Here is a 25,591-nt window from a genome sequence, read left to right as displayed (position 1 = left end):
TACATTTTTAATGCTTATGAATGGTATTTTTTAAATGACAAAAGAAACACCGTACTTCATTCATTCATTCATCTTCTACCGCTTATCCGAACTACCTCGGGTCACGGGGAGCCTGTGCCTATCTCAGGCGTCATTGGGCATCAAGGCAGGATACACCCTGGACGGAGTGAAACACCGTACTTGTTTGTGCAAAATAATGCTATGGGTGTTGAGACAGTATGTGTTTTTCATTTTATAATTGTTTTTATTATAGGGATTTTGGGAATATTGTCGGTTTCTAATAAAAATCACTTAAATGAAGAAACGTGTGAAATGTTTTTGAATTTATTTTACCTGATGGGTGAAGTAATGCTGTTCAAATGGGAAAACAGGTTTTATGTTGTCTAAAATTTTTTAAATATATTTTATTGAGAATTCCAGTGCAGCAGTAAGATGTAGGGAAGCCAAGGCGCCATCATGGCGTCCAGCTCCTTATTGGTGTGGATGTGATGAGACATTGTTTTGTTCAAACATCCGGTCAAGTCGGTGTTGGGTGAACTGTCGGTTGCCCGCCACTAGATGGCAGGCTGACAGGTCTCCTTGTGTCATGTGTTGCCACCTGTGTCTTGTTTGCTATATACAGTATGTCTGTCAGGTGTGTTGAAAGATGAGGCAGAGAATCCAAATGCAGTTAGACGATTTGAATGAAACAAAAGCACAAAGTAATCCAGGCAAGGGCAATAGCAAAACAGGACCAGAATCATGAGCACACAAAGCAGACAACAACTGACAAACAACATGGCAAACAAATAAAATATAGATTATTCAGGTGTCCCAAAAGTCTCCATACATAGGAGAGATACACATTTGCTAGCAAAGTGTAACTGAACATTCTCTACATTATTGCCATTTTTATATCTAAACACCCACATCTCTCCCAGAGTTATCTTTCACCACTTGCATCACCTTTTATAACTTCTTTCTTTGACAAAGGCTATATAATATATATTAAGATTTTAGATTTTTCTATATGGTGCTTTTTTCTCCAGACTTTTGTTTCCTTGCAGCAGTCCTAACCATATCGTTATACATATATATTTTTCTTGATTAAATAACACTTTATTTTTTAATCTCAGCAGATGGGGCTCAAGTCACAGCATTAGTGTAAATAGTGAGCTCAATAAATCGATGTAAAGTGAATAAATAAGCAGAACAATGTCAAGACTAATGACGGGACAACAAAATCCACTGACATTTACTACAACAGCTCACAATGAAAAAAATATATTACTATTTTTGATATAGAAATGCATTTAATTAAATTTATTTATTTTATTTAATTTATTTTCAAAAAGTCAATCATCTGGTTCAACACACTAACAGTAATGCAGGGTCAATTCAACCCAGTTTAGATGTCCATAAATCACCAAAGTATGGTTCAATTGTCCTAAAATGCACGAAGTTTATCCAAAGTCTCAACTAACATTTTAATTATTTAATTTAAGTATTTGAAATCATTTATGTAACTGGCCACAGACAGAGACAGGATCTAATCCAATCTTATCCACAAAGGGCCAGTATGGGTGCAGGTTTTCATTAGAAACCAAGCAGAAGCCACACCTGATTCCACCTGTTTAATCAGTTGTTCTTGGCTTTTATTAGACTCAGGTGTGGCTTCTGTTTGTTGGAATGAAAACCTGCACCCACACCGGCCATTTCCGCATACGATTGGACACCGCTGCTCTAGAGAATACTCCTCACACTAAAATCTGTTAATCTCATACCAAGATGAAATCAACAGTGTTCTGGGTAATTTTAAATCAGACTGCCAGTGATCAAATAAATAGAAAATGGTGAATGATAGCTAACGTACATAGCAACTAAATATGATTCTGAATGTGATCAGAAGAAGTCGAAACAATTGATAACCAGTCTTTCTACATATTCCAACGCCCTTCCTATGTTCTTTTATTCAGAATCATTACTTAGCTATGTTGAAATAAATTCAAGTGGCAGACAGGAGCAAACAGCAGACAGAACGAATCCACGAGGTAAAATATTTATATTTAAATACAAAACTTTACTAATGTGTCATCATAAGATGGACTATTTTGACTACAGAAACATAATTTAATTCTATAATTGATATAAATATGTTAATCAGGGTTTCTTTCCATGTATTCTCTCAGAGTCATGTTTCGACTTCTGCTGCTTTTGGGTGAGTTGTATGTGTTATCTGGGTGTTATAAATGTATACAAGAAAGTTTAAAGGTACACATTGTACCTTTAATGAAGATTATTTCAAGCTTATTTAGTACAATGAATGATCTGGAAGGATTAAACGTGCATTTTTTGTCCAATCCTGATCCTTCTGTTATAGTTTGCCTAAGACAGATACAAACCCAAAAAAATATATAGATTCCATTTTTTTAACAGAGAAACCAAAATATTTCCTGGTTCTATTTGGTGGTCTTAAATTAAACAATAGAAGAGAGTTAATTGACCTACAGCAAGAAAAATAGTAATAATTTCAAAATTAACTTTTTTTACTGTCGGCTCGAGTCAGAGATTATTGTTTGCTTGAACATTTCAGCCAAACAACACGCTGCCAATTACCAGTGATTACACTGGTGTGTAATTTGGGTTGTTTTTGAGGTGAAGCATGGAGAAAGTGTAGACTGACTTGCTACATAGTTGAGACTTCTTTGACAGGGATAGGCTGCTAACCTTCTAGATAGAATTCTTTTGTCTCAACCTCAAATCCTATGCCTGCAGAAGGCTTTCAATCAAACTACAATCTGAACACGGTGCTCACTTAGACTTAAACAAATGACAACTTCACTGTCAAGATTTATATCTTAAAGAGCACTCATGCACCTGAGCCCTGACAGCTGATGTTGATAGATAGTTATATAGTTGTAGGAAACAAGAAAATAAAAAATCTAAAAATGTAATACAAAGCATAAAAATATATAAAAAGTACATGCATACAGTATGCACCAAAACGAAATTAAACAGGTTCATAGATTTCTGCAAACTTGCCATTTTGTTTATTTGAATACCTGTAACTAATTAGCAATGATATATTGGAACACACAATTGGTTTGGTGAGCTCATTAAGCCTTGAACTTCATAGACAGGTGCATCCAATCATGAGAAAAGGTATTTAAGGTGGCCAATTGCAAGTTGTTGTTCTCTTTGACTCTCCTCTAAAGAGTGGCAACATGGAGGCCTCAAAACAACTTTCAAATGACCTGAAAAAATTTTGTTCAACAGTATGATTTAGGGGAAGGCTACAAAAAGTTATCACAGAGATATAAGCTGTCAGTGTCCATTGTGAGGAACATAGTGAGGAAATGAAAGACCACAGGCACAGTTCTTGTTATGGCCAGAAGTGGCAGGCCACGTAAAATATTGGAGAGGCAAAGGCGAAGGATGGTGAGAACGGTCAAAAACAGCCAAGAGACCACTTCCAAAGACCTACAACATCAACATGCTGCAGATGGTGTCACTGTGCATCGTTCAACAATTCAGCACACAAGGTGAAGCTGTATGGGAGAGTGATGCGAAAGAAGCCTTTTCTGCACACACGCCACAAACGGAGTCGCTTGAGGTATGCAAACGCACATTTGGACAAGCCAGCTTCATTTTGGAATAAGGTGCTGTGGAACAAAGATTGAGTTATTTGGTCATAACAAGGGACGTTATGCATGACGGCAAAAGAACACAGCATTCCAAAAAAAAAAAACACACAGTAAAATTTGGTGGAGGTTTCATCATGCTGTGGGACTGTGTGGCCAGTGCCGGTACTGGGAATCTGGTTAAAGTTGCATGGATTCCACTCAATATCAGTAGATTCTTGAGAATAATGTTGAGGAATCAGTCACAAAGTTAAAATTACGAAGGGGATGGATATTTCAACGAGACAACGTCCCAAAACACTGCTCAAAATCTACTTGGGCATTTATGCAGAGGAACAAGTAAAATGTTCTGGAATGGCCATCTCAGTCCCCAGACTTGAATATCATTGAACATCTGTGGGGTGATTTGAAGCAGGCTGTCCACGCTCGGCAACTAACTGAACTGGAGATGTTTTGTAAGGGAAGAAAAATACATTTATCCAGAATCCAGACACTCATTACAGGCTATTGGAAGCGTCTAGAGGCTGTTATTTCTGCTAAAGGAGGCTCTACTAAATATTGATGTGATTTTTCTGTTGGGGTGCCCAAATTTATGCACCTAATATGCACCTACAGTAATTTATGCGTCTAATTTCGTTTTGATGCATATTGCACATTTTCTGTTAATCCAGTAAACCTAATTTCACTACTGAAATATTACTGTCTTTCAGTTATTTGATAGATCAAAATGAAATTGCTGATCCAAACACCCAAATATTTATAAATGAAAATTGTGGAAAAATGGAAATTGTCAAGCGTTCCTACTCTTTTGCATCCGACTGTAAATGAAAAGGAGTTTTAATGAGATGATGAAGAGAGCACACTGTACCATTACAGAAGATTATTTTAAGCATTTTGTCTTATTAAGTTTACCAGTCATTTTTAATAGGCGGTGATCCTTTATCCAACTCAGTGATTCTGATTTTTTTTTTATTCAAATTTCTTTTTTCTGACCTGTTACTGTTAGTTCTTTTGCTTGGATGTTAAAAGTTGCAGTGTGTAAATACAGATGGATAAAACAAAAATTGTTTGTCTTCATTTCACATTGCAAAGGTACAAATTTTGATTGTTTTAAAGGCGGTGGTTATTTTTCATACCCACTGTATAAGCATCTTAAATCATTAGCAAGATGTCCAATGGGTACAAATAAGAAATTTATCTAATTGCACATGTAAATTAGTTCACTCTATTTTTGATCTTAGTAAAGCAGAGCTTCAGTGACCTCAAGTTATATTCATTATGTAAAAACTGGTATTTTATATTTTACAGGGTTTTTCAGCCTTGGTGTCTGTCTTCCTCGTCAGTATCAGTTCATTAATGAGAATAAGACCTGGTCTGAAGCACAGAGATACTGCAGAGAGAAATATGTTGATTTAGCCTCTATTAATAACACTGAAGAGGACTTGGCCCTTACAAACATAATAGACATCAGGAACAGCAGGCGAACCTGGATTGGACTGTATGATGATCTGAACAGCTGGAAATGGTCTCTGGATGATGATTCTTTCTACAAGGAGGGAGAGAGAAGCTTTAGAAACTGGTATATAGAGAAGCCAGTTGGCTGGTATCAAATGAGTTTGTGTGTGTATTTATCTAATTATTATAAAGCTTGGTGGGAGACATCTTGTTCCACAATGCTTCATTTTATTTGCTTTGATGGTGAGTAAAGCAGATTTGTATATGCTTTATGAAAAATCTTCAAACAAAATAGCTTTAAATTAAGTACATATTTTCTGTAAAAGTACAGGTTTCCTGCATTTCTATTGTCTCTTTTAGGCAGAGTGAATGCCAGCGAAAGATATGTCCTGGTTTATCAGAACATGAACTGGACTGAAGCTCAGAGATACTGCAGAGAGCATCACACAGACCTGGCCAGCGTGAGGAATGACAGAGAGAATCAGAAGATTAAATCAATGTTTAATAATACGTATTATTCAAGTCTTTGGATCGGCCTGTACAGAACCAGATCTTGGTCAGATAAAAGCAACTCTTCATTCAGCAACTGGAGTCCTGGACCACCAGATGGTTATAGACGGACTAAAACCTGTACTACTGTGTCATTTAAATATAATGATTATTATTCCTATTTTTTTCATTATTATTATGGGAAATGGACAGATGAAAATTGTAGCCGTGCTTTTCCATTCCTTTGTTACAGCAGTAAGTAGATTTCTGTTCTGTGTCTATCTATAGTGCCAATTTTCAGTAGTATTAGTTGCCCTTAATGAACACAAACCAGCTATAATGTACTTTTCTCAAAATAATAAGCACAGTAACCAACATTTGTGTTATCCTACTCTAGCAATGCCATCATTACCATCTCATCAGTATCACTTTGTGAATGAGAATAAGACCTGGACTGAAGCACAGAGATACTGCAGAGAGAATTACACTGACCTGGCTACTATTGATAACATGGAGGAAATGAACACACTCCTTAACACTGTAAATGGCAGCTACTCAGGTTTAGCCTGGATTGGACTGTATGGTGATGAGGACAGTTGGAGATGGTCTCTGGATGATGATGCTTTCTACCAGGAGGGAGAGAGAGACTTCAGAGGATGGTACCATCAACCTGATAACTATTTTGGAAAAGAGATGTGTGTTTATATTAGATCTGATGGAACCTGGTCTGATGGAAACTGTTACAATTATTTTCAGTTTGTTTGCTCTGATGGTGAGAATATATAATAAGTTTAACTAGGATTAAACTGTCATTATTTGTTGATGTGTTACTGAGTACAATTATCATTTCAGGATGGAATGGAACAAAAAGTTTCATACTAATTAATCAGCCCATGTCATGGACAAAAGCTCAGCATTACTGCAGAAAGCATTATACTGACTTGGCCAGTGTGAGAAATCCAACAGATAATCAAAGAATCTTAAACCTTACAGCTGACACTGTGGCTTGGATTGGTTTATACAGGACCAGAGTCTGGTCAGACAAACAGGTATCCACATATGAAAATTGGAGACCAGCCACCTATCAACAGCCAGACAATGGTATTAATAATCCCTGGGAATACAGAAATCAGCACTGCACTGCTGTCTCATTCAGAGACTCAGGTCATTGGACAGATGAGGACTGCTTATCCACCTTCCCTTTTATCTGCTATTACAGTGAGTTCTTCTAATCAGACTTTATTTTTCATTATTGTACAATATGAATCTTTATCCACTTGAACTATATAAATATCACAAACATTTTTTAATCATTTTCTTTTATAATTCATATGCTATAAGTCCAAAGTATGTGGACACTTGCCCTTCTCTAAACTGTGGCCACAAAGTTCTGCAGAGATTTCCCTTCACCATTGCTAAGGGTTATTGTCCAAACCTGTTTCAGCCTGGCAATGCCTTTATTAATGTAGAATGTTCTATGAAGGGATGTTTTGCCGAAGTTTGTGTGGAAGAAAACCCTGAGCTCTACTCACCAGATGAATTAGAAAGTTCTTTGCATACAAGACCTACAAGCACATTTTTTCTTATGTTAGGCAGATTTCCTTTTTTCCCAATTGGACTTCTTGTGTTAAAATGTGCTTCTGAATCATCACTGCCTGATCTCACTCATGTTCTTGTGCCTGAATGGGTTCAAATTCCCATAGCCATGTTCCAAAGTTAAGTATTCGATTTAAAATGGAGACTGCTATAGCAGGAAATGGGGGTCAACTCTATATTAATGATGTTAGTTTTGAAGTGGGATCATCAGTAAGGACATATTGGTGTGATGTCAGAATATACTTTTATGTTTAAAAAATAAGATTTAAAGGTTTAATGTCATTTAAATTAACAGTTTAATTCCACCCCTAGTCAGACATCACTAATTTCATCAGGAAACTTAAAACTGAGCTGTGTGACTTCTTAGCCATTTTCAGTTGTTCATTTATGTGGATGTGGCGAGGGAGCAGTACAGGTAGGGTTGCCACCCGTCCCGTGAAATACGGAATCGTCCCGTATTTACAGGCAAAATGACGCGTCCTGTATCAAATCAATATGGGAGGCGATTTGTCCCGTATTTTACATAGGTCCACATTATACAGCATCCCATGCAAATCACCCCACCCGCATTGTGTGGAGACGCGTCCTATTCTGCTCCTGATTGGGTAATATTCGTTGCCATCGTTGGTTTGATTGGTTTGTTTTAGGGTTACGGGCCGTGAATCACGGCCAATCAGAGTCAGAGGAGAGCGGGACGCCGCCTCGCTGGTTCTTTTGACAGAGTCGGAGTGATAGAAAATCCATATGAAACGGAGTGACAAGAAGTACACTTATAAAAGAAAGTAGGCCTGACATGCTCCAATACTGCACACTACTACTTCTGGTCCGCAGATATTCACTGATACACTGATATACATCCACTGATGTTATTATGTTCATGATGTTCATGGAAGATCTTTTGCAAGTTTGCAAGTTATAATTACTAAGTAATGAATCTGTTAATTTAATAATAAGTTAATAAAATATGGTTCACATCTCACAAGTTCCTCCAAAAGCTTATTTTTTGTGTTCTCAGTCACACTTTGTTGGCGTATATTTATTATTTATTATTGTCATAGCATATTGTATTCAATATGGCCACTTAAGTTGTGATAGTGAGAGACTGAGTGCATCTGTTCACACTGATTTCAATAGCAGATATCTTATTATAATGTCCATTGGTATCAATCTTAATATTTTTTATGAATACATGTTTTAAGTTATAATATACCACCACTGGCACGCCATCGGGACTGTGGTCATCGTGGCCCCGAGGGGGTGTGGCCCCCGCTGCGGCAGGCCTCCCTAAGTACAGATTAACACACACAAGCCCAAGTTTATCTACTTGTAGAAAATTCGACTACGCCACCTGGGAGGGTTTCACCCAGAAAATAGAAATAAACCACAGAGTTTGTTATTAGGTCACACGGGTTCGATTCTCTTATAAAAGAAGTGTGGACAGGAAACGTGGACATCATATAAATACAAAAATTTTCACAAATGGAATTAAAGATATTCAGGATATGCAGCCTTCAAGATATGCAGCCTTCAAATAACCCGCTGTTAAACTGAAGTACAAGGACTGCACATTACTCACGCCACCCGACCCGCATTGAAGCTAGACATTGTTTGCAATACAGTTTCCTCATACTTTAAAGGAGGGCAGTAAACAAATTCAAAACAGCATCCGACAGGGGCACACACACTGATGAAAAGTAGTGATGTTACCAGTGACACAGAAGCTCCGAAATGAACCGATTTTCATTAAAGCTTTGTATCGAAGCTTGATTCGTTCTGGCAAAATCACGTGACCAATGACGTCCGAAGCTTCGTTTCACACGCACCCACGTGACTGCTTCGTTATCTGATTCCATAGATATCTATACACTAGATGTCGTATTGGGGTCCAAAAAATGCGTCAAAACCGCCGCCATCTTTGTACGGTGCTCCTTTACCTCAAATGCATGGACGATGCCGGACTTCTGTGCTTCATTTGGTTGTTCAAACGAAAGAAATCTAAAAACCAGACAGCAAGGGATTACATTTCACAAGTGAGAATGTGTTTTATGATATTGAATGCTAGGGAATTATATTTCTTGTTCCGTTGGTTTGTTTAAGTCCTTGGTTAACGACCAAGGACTTAAACAGCAATTAGCTGTTTAATTAGCAACGAATAGTTACCCATTAGTTTTTGACAGTTAGGAAAACAGACAATGTTTGCAAATTCCGAAGCTCTTAATAAGGAGGTTAAAAATTGACCCATGCTTTTTTGCTTAAAGGTGAAGACCCAACTTTATGTATGTTTTGTAAGATTTTTTTTTTTTTTAAGATCTGTCAAACATATTTTATTAGATTGTCCTGGACTTAACACAAGCACAATGCTCTTTTATCAGCTTACTTCACTTAAAGACATATGACATTAATGACATTATGCCTGAAAAGGGTTTGGATTTTATTATCCTATGTTAATTAAAATAAAAAGTTGTATAATATGACTTGCTGTTTATATTTGTTTTGTTTTTATTGCATTTATATGATATTTGTGTTTTTGTAATTGAATTTTGCCAATTGAATTTTTTTTAATGGTTAATTCAGCTGACAGTCCTGGAAAGATGTCACCAGTTAGGTTGGCAGTTCAGCCTCAAAGTCAAACTTTGTGGGCTTTTTTTTTTTTTTGGTTTATGTGCCTTTAGTACATACAGTACTTATTTAATGTGGCAAAAGTATTGCGGGAAAAGAATAAATAAAAGATTCAACAGTCTTTGGCACCTCAACTATCTAACTTTCACATTATGTTTTCAAATTTGTGATTTGCTTCCACCTGCAAATTGCTTTGTTTATCATATTTAATAAACCAGTACATTTTAAATGTTTAAATGAACATGTATAGTCACACCATTGTAGCAGTGTTACATGCAGTAGGCTATAAGGTAAGTAGTGATTGTTCATTTGAAGTTTACTCAAGTGGAAGAATGTAAGTAATAAACTTACACCTACTAGCACTATGCATTATATTGTGAAAAAGTAGATTATCTTAATATCAAAACCTTAATTTTCTCTGGACTTAATGATAAATACATGTCTAACCTTTGGAACGAACCAAAAAAAAAACTAGAAATCGCATTCATGACGATTTATGGTGATTTTATTTCTTTGCCAACATTGACGCTAATGCATTAAGAGGAGGGGGTCCCCCGTACCAAGATGGCGGCTGCGACATCTAGTGTATATATCTATGATCTGATTCAAAGGTTTAAAAAATCGTGCGCGATTTTGTGTGTTGTATTGGAGTATTACATGGAATCTATTACTGTATAGCGAGTTTAGGAGAGCTTATTGTTGCGAGTTGTCAATGGAGCCTGTTACAAAAAGATCTGAAATGTGGGAACACTTTCATTTGATTTCGCCCAATAAGGTGGATATATATGGTTTTGTTGTGAAGCCTATATTTATAACTTAAATCTCACTCATCATTGGGCAATTATACGATTCAATGTAACATTTCATGTCGTATATTTTGTCATATATATATTTATTGGATAGTAGTACTAAGTTGAAAAATATAGGAATGCAAGAAAAGCCTTTTGTGCACCGCTTAATACCGTGTTCTTTTTTAAATGGTTCACTCTTTATACTTTTGAGACAAGGTCTATCCTTAATCAGTTTTTAGGTCCAGTGTTTGATTTGCCCCCAGCAGCTGGCCTATAATAATAATACATCATCCATGTCACTCATTCAAGAACACTTACAATGTCCATTTCACGAGTTCACACTTACATATAAAACTGTGTGTCTATATAGTCATGCTGAACAGGTGGACGCCTGATTTCTGACTGCTGATTGTTAATAAAACATAATTAAGCGCAAAGCATCCATCTAGCCTACAGTACAGTAGTATGTAAGGCAGATTTATAATCGTGTAAAAATGTGTCTGTACCTTCAACATTCATGAGTTTGATTTTTTTCTAAAAACAGTCAAAATGTCCACATTCACCATACAAAAAGTTATCTTTATTACATTTTTATTTGGAGTTACCGTGTGTATGAAATGGAACATGCTTTGGTCATGTATTTAATATATTGATTCATTTATTTATTAATCTATCCTTAATTTGTCAATTCATTAATTTTTGCTTCTAAAATGAATACGTTGTTTGATTGTGGACCATTCTGTGATAGCGCTTTCACCAGCAGAGGTCCTCATCGAGCTCTGATTTGAAAAGCTTCGAGTAATGAACCTTTTTCCGATACAATTGGGTTGAAAGCTTCAGTGCTTCAAGAAAGCTTCACTTCGCCATCACTAACTAAGGGTACAACAAACGAGCCATTAGTGCAACGAGCAATGATAAAAAGTAGTTAGGCAAACGCTATGTGCTAACAGCACATACCTGAAACTGCTGTAGCAACAGAAAAAGGGGAGGATACGGACGTGACGCGTCCCAGGCTGAAACTAACCCAAATAGTGCATACAAATAGTCATGAGCGTCAATGACCTCATTCATACTGTCACATGGACATCATAAGATTTTCAGGAATAGAAATGTTCGTATATAATCTTCATGATTAAAGAAATGAAAACACAAAGAAATTTTTTTGAGATTTCTAAGTTGTCTAAAATTTTTCAACCTTTGATACAATGTGTTTAAAAAATCATAAAACATTATATCTACTTTAACATTTGTATTTTTGGTAATTCACATCAATATTTACTAAAAATGTTTGTCTGCAAAAAATTATATTATGTTTTTCCTTTAAAGAATTCTGCACAGGATCGTCATGCACCTTCCATCAGTATCACTTTGTTAATGAGAAAAAGACCTGGACTGAAGCACAGAGATACTGCAGAGAGAATTACACTGATCTGGCAACCATTAATAACATGGAGGAAATGAACACACTCCTTAACACTGTAAATGGAATCTACTTAGGTTTAGCCTGGATTGGACTGTATGATGATCTGAACAGCTGGAAATGGTCTCTGGATGATGATGCTTTCTACAATAATAGAAAAATAAACTTTAGTAATTGGTATATAGAAAAGCCAAACTACAGGAATGGAAACAATTTATGTGTATGTTTTGGTTATAATGCTCTTTGGTGGGAGTATCCATGTTCTATAACACTTCCATTCATTTGTTTTGATGGTGAGCACCGTAGTTTTTATATATATATATATATATATATATATATATATATATATATATATATATATATATATATACATATTTTATATATATATATATATATATATATATATATATATACATATACATACACATATATATATATAAAAACAAATGTTCTAGCATAAATATTCTACACAAATTCTATTTCCTTCTCTTTTAGGCCGAGTGAATGCCAGTGAGAGATATGTTCCAGTTTATCAGCGTATGAACTGGACTGAAGCTCAGAAATACTGCAGAGAACATTACACAGACCTGGCCATTGTGAGGAATGACACTGAGAACCAGAAGATCAGATTATTATTAGCTAATGATAAGGATGATAATCATTATACTTCCGGTTATTACTATAATAATTATTACGCTTTTTGGATCGGCCTGTACAGAAACAGTTTATGGTCAGATCAAAGCAACTCTTCTTTTACCAACTGGAAACTCGGACAACCAGATAATTATGGACAAACTGTATCCTGTACTGCTGTGTCATTTAATGAAAGATTTTTTTATGGGCAATGGGCAGACGAAAACTGTGGTCAAGCTTTTCCATTCCTCTGTTACAGCAGTGAGTGAAGACCAGAGTTTTCTGTTCTTTGTCTATTTATAGTGGCAATTTTTAGTAGAATTACTTTCTCTTAATGAACACAAACAAATATCATTTTTCAAAAACATGAGCACAGTAACCAACATTTGTGTTATTCTACTCTAGCAATGCTCTCAAACTCCTCTCGTCAGTATCACTTTGTGAACGTGAATAAGACCTGGATTGAAGCACAGAGATACTGCAGAGAGAATTACACTGACCTGGCTACTATTGATAACATGGAGGAAATGAACACACTCCTTAACACAGTAAATGGCAGCTACTCAGGTGTAGCCTGGATTGGACTGTATGATGATGAGGACAGTTGGAGATGGTCTCTGGATGATGATGCTTTCTACCAGGAGGGAGAGAGAGACTTCAGAGGATGGGAACATCAACCTGATAACTATAATGGAAATGAGATGTGTGTTTCCATGGGGAATGGAGGGCGGTGGTTTGACAGACCTTGTACTGACAGAAGATCATTTGTTTGCTATAATGGTAAGCTATGACAGAAATGGAAACATTTGTCCTAAATTATTTCAATCTGCTATTGCAGTTGATAAAAAAAATAATGGATCTTGATATTTATCATACAGCTAGTTACAGCTATTGTCTGTATCTTTATAATTCTCTCAACCTTAGGTATAAGCAACACATATGTAATGATTTATAATCAGAAGACTTGGAAAGAAGCTCAGAGCTTTTGCAGAGTGCATTACACAGACCTGGCCACTATGAGAAATCAGACTGAACTTCAGCAAATACTGAGAATCATGAACAGCTCTGATGTATGGATAGGTTTGTATAGAAACCGATTATGGTCAGATCAGAGCAACTCAACCTTTACATATTGGACACCATTGAGTCCAGAACCTACAGCAGAACCTGATAATGGTTTGTATTCACTTGGACAAATTGGAAATCAACATTGTACAGCTGTGGATCATCTTGGCCGATGGACAGATGAAAACTGTTTCGCCAGATTCCCTTTTATCTGCTACACTGGTGAGTTGATCTTTATTTTTAATGTATAATAAATAAAGGAAGCTGGATGTCTAAATATGATTATGAAAGTTAGCGATAGCTATGTTTGCAGCTGGAATAAGATTAAAAGATGTTTTCTAATCCTAATATGTCTTCTTTGGGCTCTTGCAGCTTCCATTCCAGGTAAGCAAAAACACTATGTGTATGTTATAAAAAATGAATAGAGATATCTGTGATCCTTAGTTTACTAAGTGAATGCTTATTGAAGTTTTGTTTATTTATTTTTTTTATTGGTTATATAATTAACACTTTTATACAGGTGCTGTGATGGGATTGCGAATGAAAGTCACTGCTAATGAAAATCTGTTAAACTCTCAGATTATAAGGCTGGTGCTGATGGAAGTAAGTAAACATTTCTATAATGTCTTCCTTTATCTATCCATTTAATTTTTATTAATACAATATATTACATTGAGTTTATTGTGTAGATAATGTGTAAAAATTGTTGTCCAAAATGAGTATACATTAAAGCATTATAAATTCATAATGGATGAGATGTGGCTTAAAGGATTTTACAGTATATACTGCAGTTATATAATAATTTCATATTTTTGTCAGCTTCAGCAAGAATTGAGCAAACTGGGACTTTCAAGAAACTACACTGTGAATGTGAGAAACATCCGTAAGCTCGATCCATGAAGGAAAAAGACTACATTCAGGTTCAAAATATAACTGAGGGAAATTCCAGGTTTTGTGGTGATTTATCTTTTATTTACTCATTTACTCAGCAATCTTTCTTTTTCAGAGCAGTTGGAAATTCTGTAGAGCTTTATTAAAAAGAGAATATAGTTATTAAAATGTTTGAAGAGATTTAAAAATATTTACAAACCTTGAAATGCCTTCTGTAATGTCTCATTATTAATAACGATGACTGTAATTATACTGAGCTGTGATTGAGCATGATTTCTTCAATGTAATATTTTATTGGGTTTATTGCTTATTAATGGTATTCTTGAGATGAATTTCAAATGAAAAAAAGAAACACTGAACTTGCTTATGAAAAATACTGCTATGAGCGTTAAGGGGTACTATGTGATTTTCATTTATTAATTGTTTTCAGTGTTGGGTTCCATGTAGTTTTGGTTGTGCTGATTAAATGTCAATCTAATAATAAACAGTAAATGAAGAAACGTGTGAAATGTTTTGTGTTGGGTGAAAGTTATTCAAAGAGAAAAATATTTTTTATATTGTTTAAATATAGAGTATATATTATTTTTTTATTGAGAAACCAAATGGTCTGATAGATTCAGCTAATCATTGCTGTGGATGTGAAGAACCACATTGTTTTGTTTAAACATCCTGTCAAAATAGCTTTATATAATAAAGATTATACAGGTCTCACAAAAGTCTCCATACATGAGAGAAGTTAACATTTGTTAGTAAAAGGTAACTGAACCTCCTCTACATGATTACCATTTTTTTTAAACACCCAGATCTCTCCCAGACTTATCGTAACTTTGGCTCCTTGTGAGATCTTCGTTAATCCATCAATGACAATGATTTCTATAAATGCTTCCTTTAACAAAGGCATTCTTAAAGGCTATCTGAAAAAAATCTGTAATGTATATAGATTTTGAAAGTAATTTTGCAAGGTTGAGGTGAGGTTAATTTCTCCCATATATATAGACTTTTGTAACACCCTGTATAATTAAGAGCATAATACTTTATTCATGAATGAACCAAATAAAACAAAAGGATGAACAACAACAGTGAGCCAATTGAAACTTAATAAAAGTTTTCTTTACTTTTTAAGTAATGGGTTTCACATGTAATTTATATTATAGAAATTTATATTATATAAATAGTATAGAAATTATCTTTTGTTTTGTATGTTGAGACTGGTTATATTTATGATCCTTAAGCCACAAAGTTTGCCAATCCCTGTTATACATTTTTATTGATTAAATAACGTTTTTTCCTCCCAGCAGATGGCGCTGAAGTCACAGCATTAACGTGAGTGAAGCGCTAAGTAACTCATTATAAAATGAATAAATAAGCAGAACCGTGTCATAACCAAACACGGGACAATAAAGTCCATTGACATTTACCACAACATCCCTCAGCATTATTATGTTTAATTGTATAACGTTAATTGTACAACTTAGAAATTAACGCAAATTGTAGGCTAATAATGGACAAGAAAAATGTGCTATGTGTGCTATGTGCTATGTGTGCTATGTGTTATGTGCTACATGTGCTATGTAGCTATTACTAATGGTACTACATTGATTACCTATGGCATATATAACTTATATAGAATATATATTGGGCATCCTAGCTAGAACCACCACTGGGACCAAGTTAAGCTTAGGTCACAATTAATTAAGAGCTCTCAGCCCAAGAAAAAATATAGAAAAAAACTTAAACAAATCCGCAGATGGCCAAGATTACAGCATTCACAATGCAAACCTACAGAAAGGGAAACCAAAGCATAAAGGGACCAAACCACCTCACAATCCCAACCACCTCACCAGCACCATCCACACAGTGAGGACACCCCAGCAGCCACTGCTAGTTAGAAAGAAATCCCCAAAAAACCTAAAAGAAAAAATACACAGTAAGTAGTGCCCCGAACACATTCCATTACAATCTGGAGACAGAGGCCAAGCATTCCATTCCATTCCATTTTTTTTTTTTTTTTTTAGAAAGGAAAGGAGTGGTAAATTTGACAGACATGCACGGTCAGTGATGCCTTACTGAACTGAGCAAGGTTACACTGAGGTGAAAGAAAGAGATAAAAAAGCAGGCTCTGTGTTTTAGTGATAAGAACAACTAGACCTGAGGTGAACAATCTAAATCTGAGATGATTTAGATCAATTCTTTATCTCTTTTTACCAGAAATTATCACTTTTTTCTTAATGTTCAGCATTAAATGCCTTTGTTATGTCATGCTCCACAGTTGTGGTTAATATGAAGCTCATATGAAAGTACAGACTTTAAGACTTGTAAAAATGTGTAGTTTTTCATAAGTATTACTGTTTTTATCTAGCCTACTGGGAATATTGCTTTCTTAGAAAAGTAAAAAAAAAATCTTAATGTAAATGGTGATATCAAACCCAAATACTTGTCCATAAGCATCTAAAAATTTTATCTTCAACCACTAAAACTGTGTAAGATGGTAAATAGTGTCTCACACTGAAAACCCTCAGTGTTCTGATTAATTTTATATCAGACTTTTGGAGATCAAATAATTTGTTTGTCCGTACTGATTGAAAATGCCCTATATGTCAATGTTAGATAATGTTCATGGCACCTATATTTGAATCTAACTCTGTTTTTTATAAAGCAGGACAAATGCTTATGCACTGAAAATTCAAAAATTCTTTGTGCACTTGAACAGTCCCAGTCATAACATATGACAAACAAACACACAAATATGTGATACCTGGCAGTATCTCATAGAATCTTACTGGTTGAAAAGTTCACAAATTTTTTCAGTTTCAGTTATTTCAGCTGGTACCTTCATTATGATTTGAATCATGGTACATTCAGTAACCAGTTTTTCTACATATTTCGAAGTCCTTCCCATATGCAATAGTTGAAATAAAATCAAGTGGCAGACAGAAGCAAACAGCAGAAAGCACAGATCCATGAGGTAAATGTGTTTCAATAGAAAGCTTCACTAATATTCCATCATATGACTCTTTTGACTATAAAAACATTTAATATTATTTAATTAATGTTTTAAAATTGATATAAATATCTTAATCACACTTTCTGTGCATTCCACCAGAGCCATGTTTCGACTTCTGCTGCTTTTGGGTGAGTGGTATGTGTTATGTGTGTGTTATAAAAGATATCTAATTATTATAATGTGTATATTTCTATATACATAATAAGTTTATTTATGTAAATGAAAAGGAGTTTTAATGAAATGATGAAGAGAGCAAATTTTATCATTTCAGAAGCTTATTTCAAGCTTATTGGCTTATTGAGTTTACCAGTCATTTTAATAGGCAGTGATCCTTTATCCAACTCAGTGATTCTGATTTTTTTATATGAATTTCTTTTTTCTGACCCATTACTGTTAGTTCTTTCGCTTGGATGTTAAAAGTTGCATTGTGTAAATACAGATGGATAAAACAAAAATTGTGTTTGTCTTCATTTCACATTGCAAAGCTACAATGTGTGACTGATTTGAAGGGGTGATTATTTTATCTAATTGTACATGTAAATTAGTTCACTTTATTTTTGATCTTAGTAAATCAGAGCTTCAGTGACCTCAAGTTATATTCATTATGTAAAAACTGGTATTATGTATCTTACAGGGTTTTTCAGCCTTGGTGTCTGTCTTCCTCGTCAGTATCAGTTCATTAATGAGAATAAGACCTGGTCTGAAGCACAGAGATACTGCAGAGAGAATTATGTTGATTTAGCCTCTATTAATAACACTGTAGAGGACTTGGCCCTTACAAACATAATAGACATCTGGAACAGCAGCCGAACCTGGATTGGACTGTATGATGATCTGAACAGCTGGAAATGGTCTCTGGATAATGATTCTTTCTACAAGGAGGGAGAGAGAAGCTTTAGAAATTGGTATATACGGAAACCAAGAGGCTGGTATGAAATGCGTTTGTGTGTGTATGTATCTACTTATGATGGAGTTTGGTGGGAGACATCTTGTTCCTTAATGCTTTATTTCATTTGCTTTGATGGTGAGTACCTCAGTTATGTATATATGTATATTATGTAAATAACTTTAAATTCAATACACATTGAATCTGTAAAAGCATGGTGATCCTATGTCAGTAATTTATTTCAGGCAGAGTGAATGCCAGTGAAAGATATGTCCCGGTTTATCAGAGAATGGGCTGGACTGAAGCTCAGAGATACTGCAAAGAGCACTACACAGACCTGGCTAGCGTGAGGAACGAGACTGAGAACCAGAAGATTAGATCAATGTTTAATAATATGTATTATTCAGGTTTTTGGATCGGCCTGTACAGAACCATGTCTTGGTCAGATAAAAGCAACTCTTCATTCAGCAACTGGAAACCGGGACAACCAGATGGTTATGGACAGACTAAAACCTGTATTGCTGTGTCATTTAATTATAATGATTATTATTCCTATCATTATTATTATTATTATTATGGGAAATGGATAGATGAAAACTGTGATGATGCTTTTCCATTCTTCTGTTACAGCAGTGAGTAGATTTCTGTTCTGTGTCTATCTATAGTGCCAATTTTCATTAGTATTAGTTGCCCTTAATGAACACAAACCAGTTATAATGTACTTTGTCAAAATAATGAGCACAGTAACCATTTGTGTTATCCCACTCTAGCAATGTCATCATTAACCTCTCGTCAGTATCACTTTGTTAATGAGAATAAGACCTGGACTGAAGCACAGAGATACTGCAGAGAGAATTACACTGACCTGGCTACTATTGATAACATGGAGGAAATGAACACACTACTTAACACAGTAAATGGCAGCTACTCAGGTTTAGCCTGGATTGGACTGTATGGTGATGAGGACAGTTGGAGATGGTCTCTGGATGATGATACTTTCTACCAGGCGGGAGAGAGAGACTTCAGAGGATGGTACCATCAACCTGATAACTATAATGGAAACGAGATGTGTGTTTATATTACATCCGATGGGACCTGGTCTGATGGAAACTGTTACAATTATTTTCAATTTGTTTGCTCTGATGGTGAGAATATATAATAAGTTTAACAAAAGATCAAACTTTCATTTTTTTTTTTGATGTGTTACTGATTACAATTATCATTTCAGGATGGAATGGAACAAAAAGTTTCACATTGATTAATCAGCCCATGTCTTGGATACAGGCTCAGCATTACTGTAGAGCATATTACACAGACCTGGCCAGTGTGAGGAACCAAGCAGATAATGAACAAATCCTTAATCTCACAGGTGGCTTTAACACTTGGATTGGTCTATACAGAACCAGACTCTGGTCAGACAAACGGGAATATATGTATGAAAACTGGAGACCAGCCACTCAGTTTATACCTGAACAGCCAGATAATGGTGCATATGTTTATTGGGAATATGGTTTTCAGCACTGCACTGCTGTATCTCTCACAGATTCAGGCTACTGGACAGATGAGAGCTGCATAATCACAATCCCTTTTTTCTGCTATAAGAGTGAGTTCATTTATTGATTATTACACAGTATTACTTACAAGATTACTTACAGCAACATTGCAAAGCTTAATTCATTTGTAACTTTCCAGAGAAAAACTTCAATTTAACTTTTGATTTTGATTATTTAGGATTTGACATCTTTTAGCAAATCATAGGATGTTCAGTGAGGTAACTGTTTGAAAATACAGTATAAATTTGATATGTAAATATCTCTCATGATTAAATTCATGTATATTTTGGTTTCTAAAACACTGCCTAAGTCTTAATACTTTGTCCCAAAAGCATATTTACAGCATTATGGCCACTTTTTGTTTGGTCACAATTATGTTTTCATGTTACATAATATTTAAATGTAAAACATACATACATAATACTGACATCTTTATTAATCAGCAGACATTTTGTTATTGTGTCTTTTAAAGAATCCTGCACAGCATCCTCATGTTCCCTCTATGAGTATCACTTTATTAATCAGAATAAGACCTGGACTGAAGCACAGAGATACTGCCGAGACAAATACACTGACCTGGCCACCATTAACAGTATAGAAGATGTGACGAGACTCCTTAAAACAGCCACAGCATATGACATCTACTCAGGTTTAGCCTGGATTGGACTGTATGATGATCTAAAGACCTGGAAATGGTCTCTGGGTGATGATTCTTTCTACAAGAATGGAGAGAGAAACTTTAGAAACTGGTATATAAACAAACCAAGGAACTGGAATGGGAACAGTTTTTGTGTAGTTTTTTCAAGTTACTCTACACAATGGAGTGAGGAGTCTTGCTCTCATACACTTCCATTCATTTGTTTTGATGGTAAGCAAAGCAGCTATGTATTTTTAATTATAGTTTCATCATAGTTAATATAAAATATAATAGCCAATAGCTTTAGAAACAATTACACACCACATATTCCATGTAAAAGTTTTTCAGTTATATATATTGCATCCATCTCTTTTAGGTAGAGTGAATGCCAGTGAAAGCTATGTTTTGGTTAAACAGAACATGAACTGGACTGAAGCTCAGAGCTACTGCAGAGAACATTACACAGATCTGGCCAGCGTGAGGAACGAGACTGAGAATTACAGGATCAGATTATTATTAAGTCAATCTGATTATAATAATAATAATTATTATTATTATTATTATTATTATTATTATTATCCTAATTATTATTATTATTATCACCTTGTTTGGATCGGCCTGTACCGTACCAGATCTTGGTCAGATCAAAGCAACTCTTCTTTCAGCAACTGGAAACCTGGACAACCAGATAATTATGCACAGAATGAATCCTGTACTGCTGTGTCATTTAATGATTCTGGGAAATGGACTGATGAAAATTGTAGTAAAGGTTTTCCATTCCTCTGTTACAGCAGTGAGTAGATTTTTGTTTGCTGCTTTAAAGGTTTTTGAATTATGATCTGAACACTGTCTGATCATAACACTAATATTATTATAATGTTAAATATATTCAAAGAATGCCCACTGTTATAAATATTTAAGTGAACAAATGTTTATAAAATTTCTGTTACCTTTTTTTAGCAATGTCCTCAAACTTTTCTCATCAGTATCACTTTGTTAATGAGAATAAGACCTGGACTGAAGCACAGAGATACTGCAGAGAGAATTACACTGACCTGGCTACTATTGATAACATGGAGGAAATGAACACACTCCTTAACACAGTAAACGACAGCTACTCAGGTTTAGCCTGGATTGGACTGTATGATGATGTGGACAGCTGGAGATGGTCTCTGGATGATGATGCTTTCTACCAGGAGGGAGAGAGAGACTTCAGAGGATGGTACCATCAACCTGATAACTATAATGGAAAAGAGCTTTGTGTTTCCATGAACAACAAAGGGGAATGGTTTGACAGGTCTTGTAATGACAGAATTCTATTTGTTTGTTATAATGGTAAGAATGATAAACTGTGTGTGGGAAAATTTGTGCAGTGTTTAAAGTTGCTATTATAGCTGACATTAATATGATATGAATATTAATAATAATACATATTTTGCCTGTAGATGACTATCACAATGTTTTAAATCTTAGGTACAAACATATATGTTCAGATTTATAACAGCATGACCTGGGAAGAAGCTCAGAGATTCTGCAGAGAAAATTACATAGACCTGGCCAGTGTGAGGAATGAGAATGAACTTCAGCAGATACTGAGCATCATGTATGGCTATGAGATATGGATAGGTCTGTATAGGAACCGGTTATGGTCAGATCAGAGCAACTCAAACTTTACATATTGGAGACCAGCATTTCCAGCACAAGGACCAGAACCTGATAATGGTTTGAATGTATTTGGTCAATATGGAAATCAACACTGCACCGCTGTGGATCATTCAGGCCAATGGACAGATGAAAACTGTTTAGACCGCTTACCTTTCGTCTGCTACACTGGTGAGCGTACTAACTCTATTACTGTATGATGCTCATGTAAGAATACAGTCAATGGCCACTAAATGAAACTCATGACATTGTAAATCAAATGTAGATGTTTCCAGATTTTCTGTGAGTTCCAGGTGCTTTCTAATTCTAATTTTGATTTCCTTTTTCTTGACAGATTTCACTCCAGGTAAGTAAACACTCAATTACTGTGACTGTCCTTAAACTTTAATAATATATCTGTGATTCACATCAGATTCAATAGTTCATTAAGTCAATGTTAAAAACTATTAATTTCAGTAACCACTGTTTTTATACACTATATGGCCATAAGTATGTGGATACTTGAGCATCACCATCATATGGGCTACTCATACATTCAAGAAAAATAGTTCAGAGGAAATGATGTGGAGTGGAGATGCATCAACCTTCCAATTTATTTTAAAGTTATTTAGTGAGATTATTTTCAGAGGAGTCATTTTACATTATGATTATGTATAAGAGTGCTAGAGGAGCAAAGTACACAGAGTGAGAGCTAGTAAAAAAGTAAAAAAGGAACAAACATGCTGCATAACTCTGTGCATTTGAATTTGCATATGGAAAGCATACAGGTGTATGTGTTTATTGATCATAATGCAAAATCTATATCGCAGGTGCTGTTATGGGAGTGCGACTAAAAACCAGATCTAATGACAATCTCTTATACACTGAGGTTGCAGGATCTGTGCTGATGGCAGTGAGTAAACATTCATGATCCTTAATCTGAAACAGACAGATGTTTATCCAGTTTTACTAAACATTAAAAGTTATTAAATGTTATCATTAAATATAATTATTGATCATTAAACATTACATTATACTTATCTCGTAGATTGGGTGTAGCAATTTAGGTAACAAAAGAACTCTTTGTTGTCTAACATGATGAAGGAATAAGCATTGGTAACTGATTAGTTGTGGTTTATTTACATATAAAAGACTTTTACAGCACTTACAGGATTTATTTCATATTTTTCAGCTTGAAGAACAAGTTAGCAAACTGGGACTTTCAAAGAACTGCACTGTGACCATGAGACGCATCCGTAAGATCGATCCATGAAGGAGAAAGTCCACATTCATGCTCAGATTATAAAACATATGTTCCAGATTTTGTGATGATTTAATTTTTGTTTCATTCATTGAGCAATCATTTAATCCAGAAGCATTTATAAATGATTTAGAGATCTGTTCATACAAAATTACTCATGACTGCAAATCTCATATAATCACGTATAAATGGTTTACAATTAATTGAAACAGTTTACTATAACTGATATATATATATAGTTCTCAACAGCTTCCTGGATTTGACAAAATTATAACAATAATATTGAGTATAATAAGAATATACTAAATAGTAAATGGGTTTCATTAATATTTTATTTGGTGTTTTGGAATTAAATACTGTTTATATTATTTTTAATTTTTTATAAAGAGTAAAATTAAATTCTACTCTTTATAATGGGATTAAATACGGTTTTTCCTTAAATGAATTTTAACAAATAAAATACTAGTTATTTGTGGTTGCTGTGATAGAAAATGTTGATGTTACAATTTTAGATTTGATCCAGTCGTTTCTTTATGAGTTGCCTGTAAGTTTTAGGGATACTGTGGGATCTTTACATTCTATTTGCTATTAAGAGATTAATCATGAGATTAAAATGAAAATTCTTACCCATATCTCAGTGTAGTGTTGTTAATGTTTACCTGCTTTTAAAATTAATATTTAGTATAAACACGTTTATACAGTAACCTTTTAATGCCACTTTAAAGCTGTATTAAATTTATCTTGTCTTGGCAAAAAGTTCATTGGTGCCAGGGTGTTGAATGAAATGAATATTTTCTTATTTATATTGCTTCCATTAAAAAGCATATCTTAAAGCGTTCGATTTCCAGTTCCATAAATTGGGTCCTTTACCATAGCAATTAAAAATTATTACATTTTTCATTTATCAAACAATGACATTATATATTGTATAATGTGGTTCGGAGGATTAAGGAAGATCTGACGAGCCTCCTTAATACAGCCACAGCATAAGACATAAAAAAATTGAACACTCTCTCTCTCTCTCTCTCTCTCTCTCTCTCTCTCTCTCTCTCTCTCACGCCCCTGCGAATGAGTTGTTACTATAGAATTTATATTGTAGTGAAGAGAGTTAATAATTCACCTATCCACTAGGTGGCAGCAGTAAGCAGATTGCATGTTACAAAAGAGCTTAGAGTAAGCAAAACGAGTAAGTTTTTTTTGTTTTTGTTTTTGTTTTTTTGTTAGTATTTAATTCAGTGAAGCTCTTATGTCTAATTAGATTAAAATAATTAACTGCACTGTGGTGTAAATGATAGCATTATGAACTTATTCAATATTTAACGTTCAAGAATTAAACAGGCTGTAGTTCGTGCATTTGTCCAGGAGATGGCGCTTTTGTGTGAATAAAGTCTTTGATTACAGTGAGGATTACAGTTGATTACAAATCTTTTACTACACTGTCTCAACGTCTGAAAATGTTTCGTTGGGAAAAACTTTCAGGTTGGCTAATAAACTTCAGTAATTAGTCTCAATCTTCCAGATTAGTCTCAATCTTTTTTTTTTTTCAGATTGAAATGATGTTATAAATTAATCTATAGCAGTGAGCACTGATTTTATACATCACTTAGTCATCAAGAATCTCTGTAGACATTTCTGCACCTTCACTAGCAAACTGTGTTTCAGTTCAAATTTGCCTGGTATGATAATCTTCATTAAAATGATCACAATGTCAAATGTTCAAAAAAATTAAGTGTTAGCAATATGTTTATGGCAATGTGTTTATAGAGTTATTAGTCCCTTGGGTGGAGAAGTAGAACAGTACAGTATGAATTATTAGAGGTCATTAAATAATTTAAATTTACAAAATAAATGTTATTGCATTTACAATTAATGCCATTTTGCAGATGTGCCTATCCACAACAACTTGCAGAAGTGTTACAGAAGACTCTGTGAATTAATACATCTTGAGAACAGTCTAAAAACTCTGTTGAGGAGGAAATATAGGGCGAAAAACCTACAGACAACACACATTTATGTTGTTGTTGTTTTTA

General features: G+C 34.7%; 1 protein-coding gene across 1 annotated transcript; it reads left to right on the top strand.

Moving 5' to 3' along the window:
- Positions 1 to 1,955: 1,955 nt before the first annotated feature.
- Positions 1,956 to 24,193, top strand: LOC132860361 (C-type mannose receptor 2-like). The gene is made up of 24 exons (XM_060891548.1): positions 1,956 to 2,030; positions 2,169 to 2,197; positions 4,929 to 5,318; positions 5,436 to 5,819; positions 5,962 to 6,336; positions 6,417 to 6,782; positions 11,897 to 12,283; positions 12,486 to 12,884; positions 13,029 to 13,403; positions 13,548 to 13,910; positions 14,209 to 14,291; positions 17,492 to 17,544; positions 17,683 to 17,711; positions 18,218 to 18,607; positions 18,715 to 19,101; positions 19,240 to 19,614; positions 19,698 to 20,072; positions 20,495 to 20,890; positions 21,036 to 21,452; positions 21,620 to 21,994; positions 22,133 to 22,492; positions 22,656 to 22,667; positions 23,131 to 23,213; positions 23,493 to 24,193. The coding sequence occupies exons 2-24, from the start codon at positions 2,173 to 2,175 to the stop codon at positions 23,571 to 23,573; spliced, it is 6,480 nt and encodes a 2,159-aa protein (XP_060747531.1). The 5' UTR covers positions 1,956 to 2,030; positions 2,169 to 2,172; the 3' UTR covers positions 23,574 to 24,193.
- The last annotated feature ends 1,398 nt before the right edge of the window (positions 24,194 to 25,591 follow it).

The sequence above is a fragment of the Tachysurus vachellii genome, chromosome 17, assembly GCF_030014155.1.
Source record: "Tachysurus vachellii isolate PV-2020 chromosome 17, HZAU_Pvac_v1, whole genome shotgun sequence".
Lineage (NCBI taxonomy): Eukaryota > Metazoa > Chordata > Actinopteri > Siluriformes > Bagridae > Tachysurus > Tachysurus vachellii.
Note: the sequence above shows the minus strand (reverse complement) of the source record. Positions and strands in the feature narration are given on the sequence as shown.

Excerpts from the sequence above, each read along its gene's own strand:
- LOC132860361 (XM_060891548.1), top strand. The coding sequence starts at position 2,173 with ATGTTTCGACTTCTGCTGCTTTTGG. Across the intron at positions 6,337-6,416 it reads TCAGTTTGTTTGCTCTGATG|GATGGAATGGAACAAAAAGT; the intron begins GTGAGAATATAT and ends TTATCATTTCAG. Across the intron at positions 12,284-12,485 it reads TCCATTCATTTGTTTTGATG|GCCGAGTGAATGCCAGTGAG; the intron begins GTGAGCACCGTA and ends CTTCTCTTTTAG.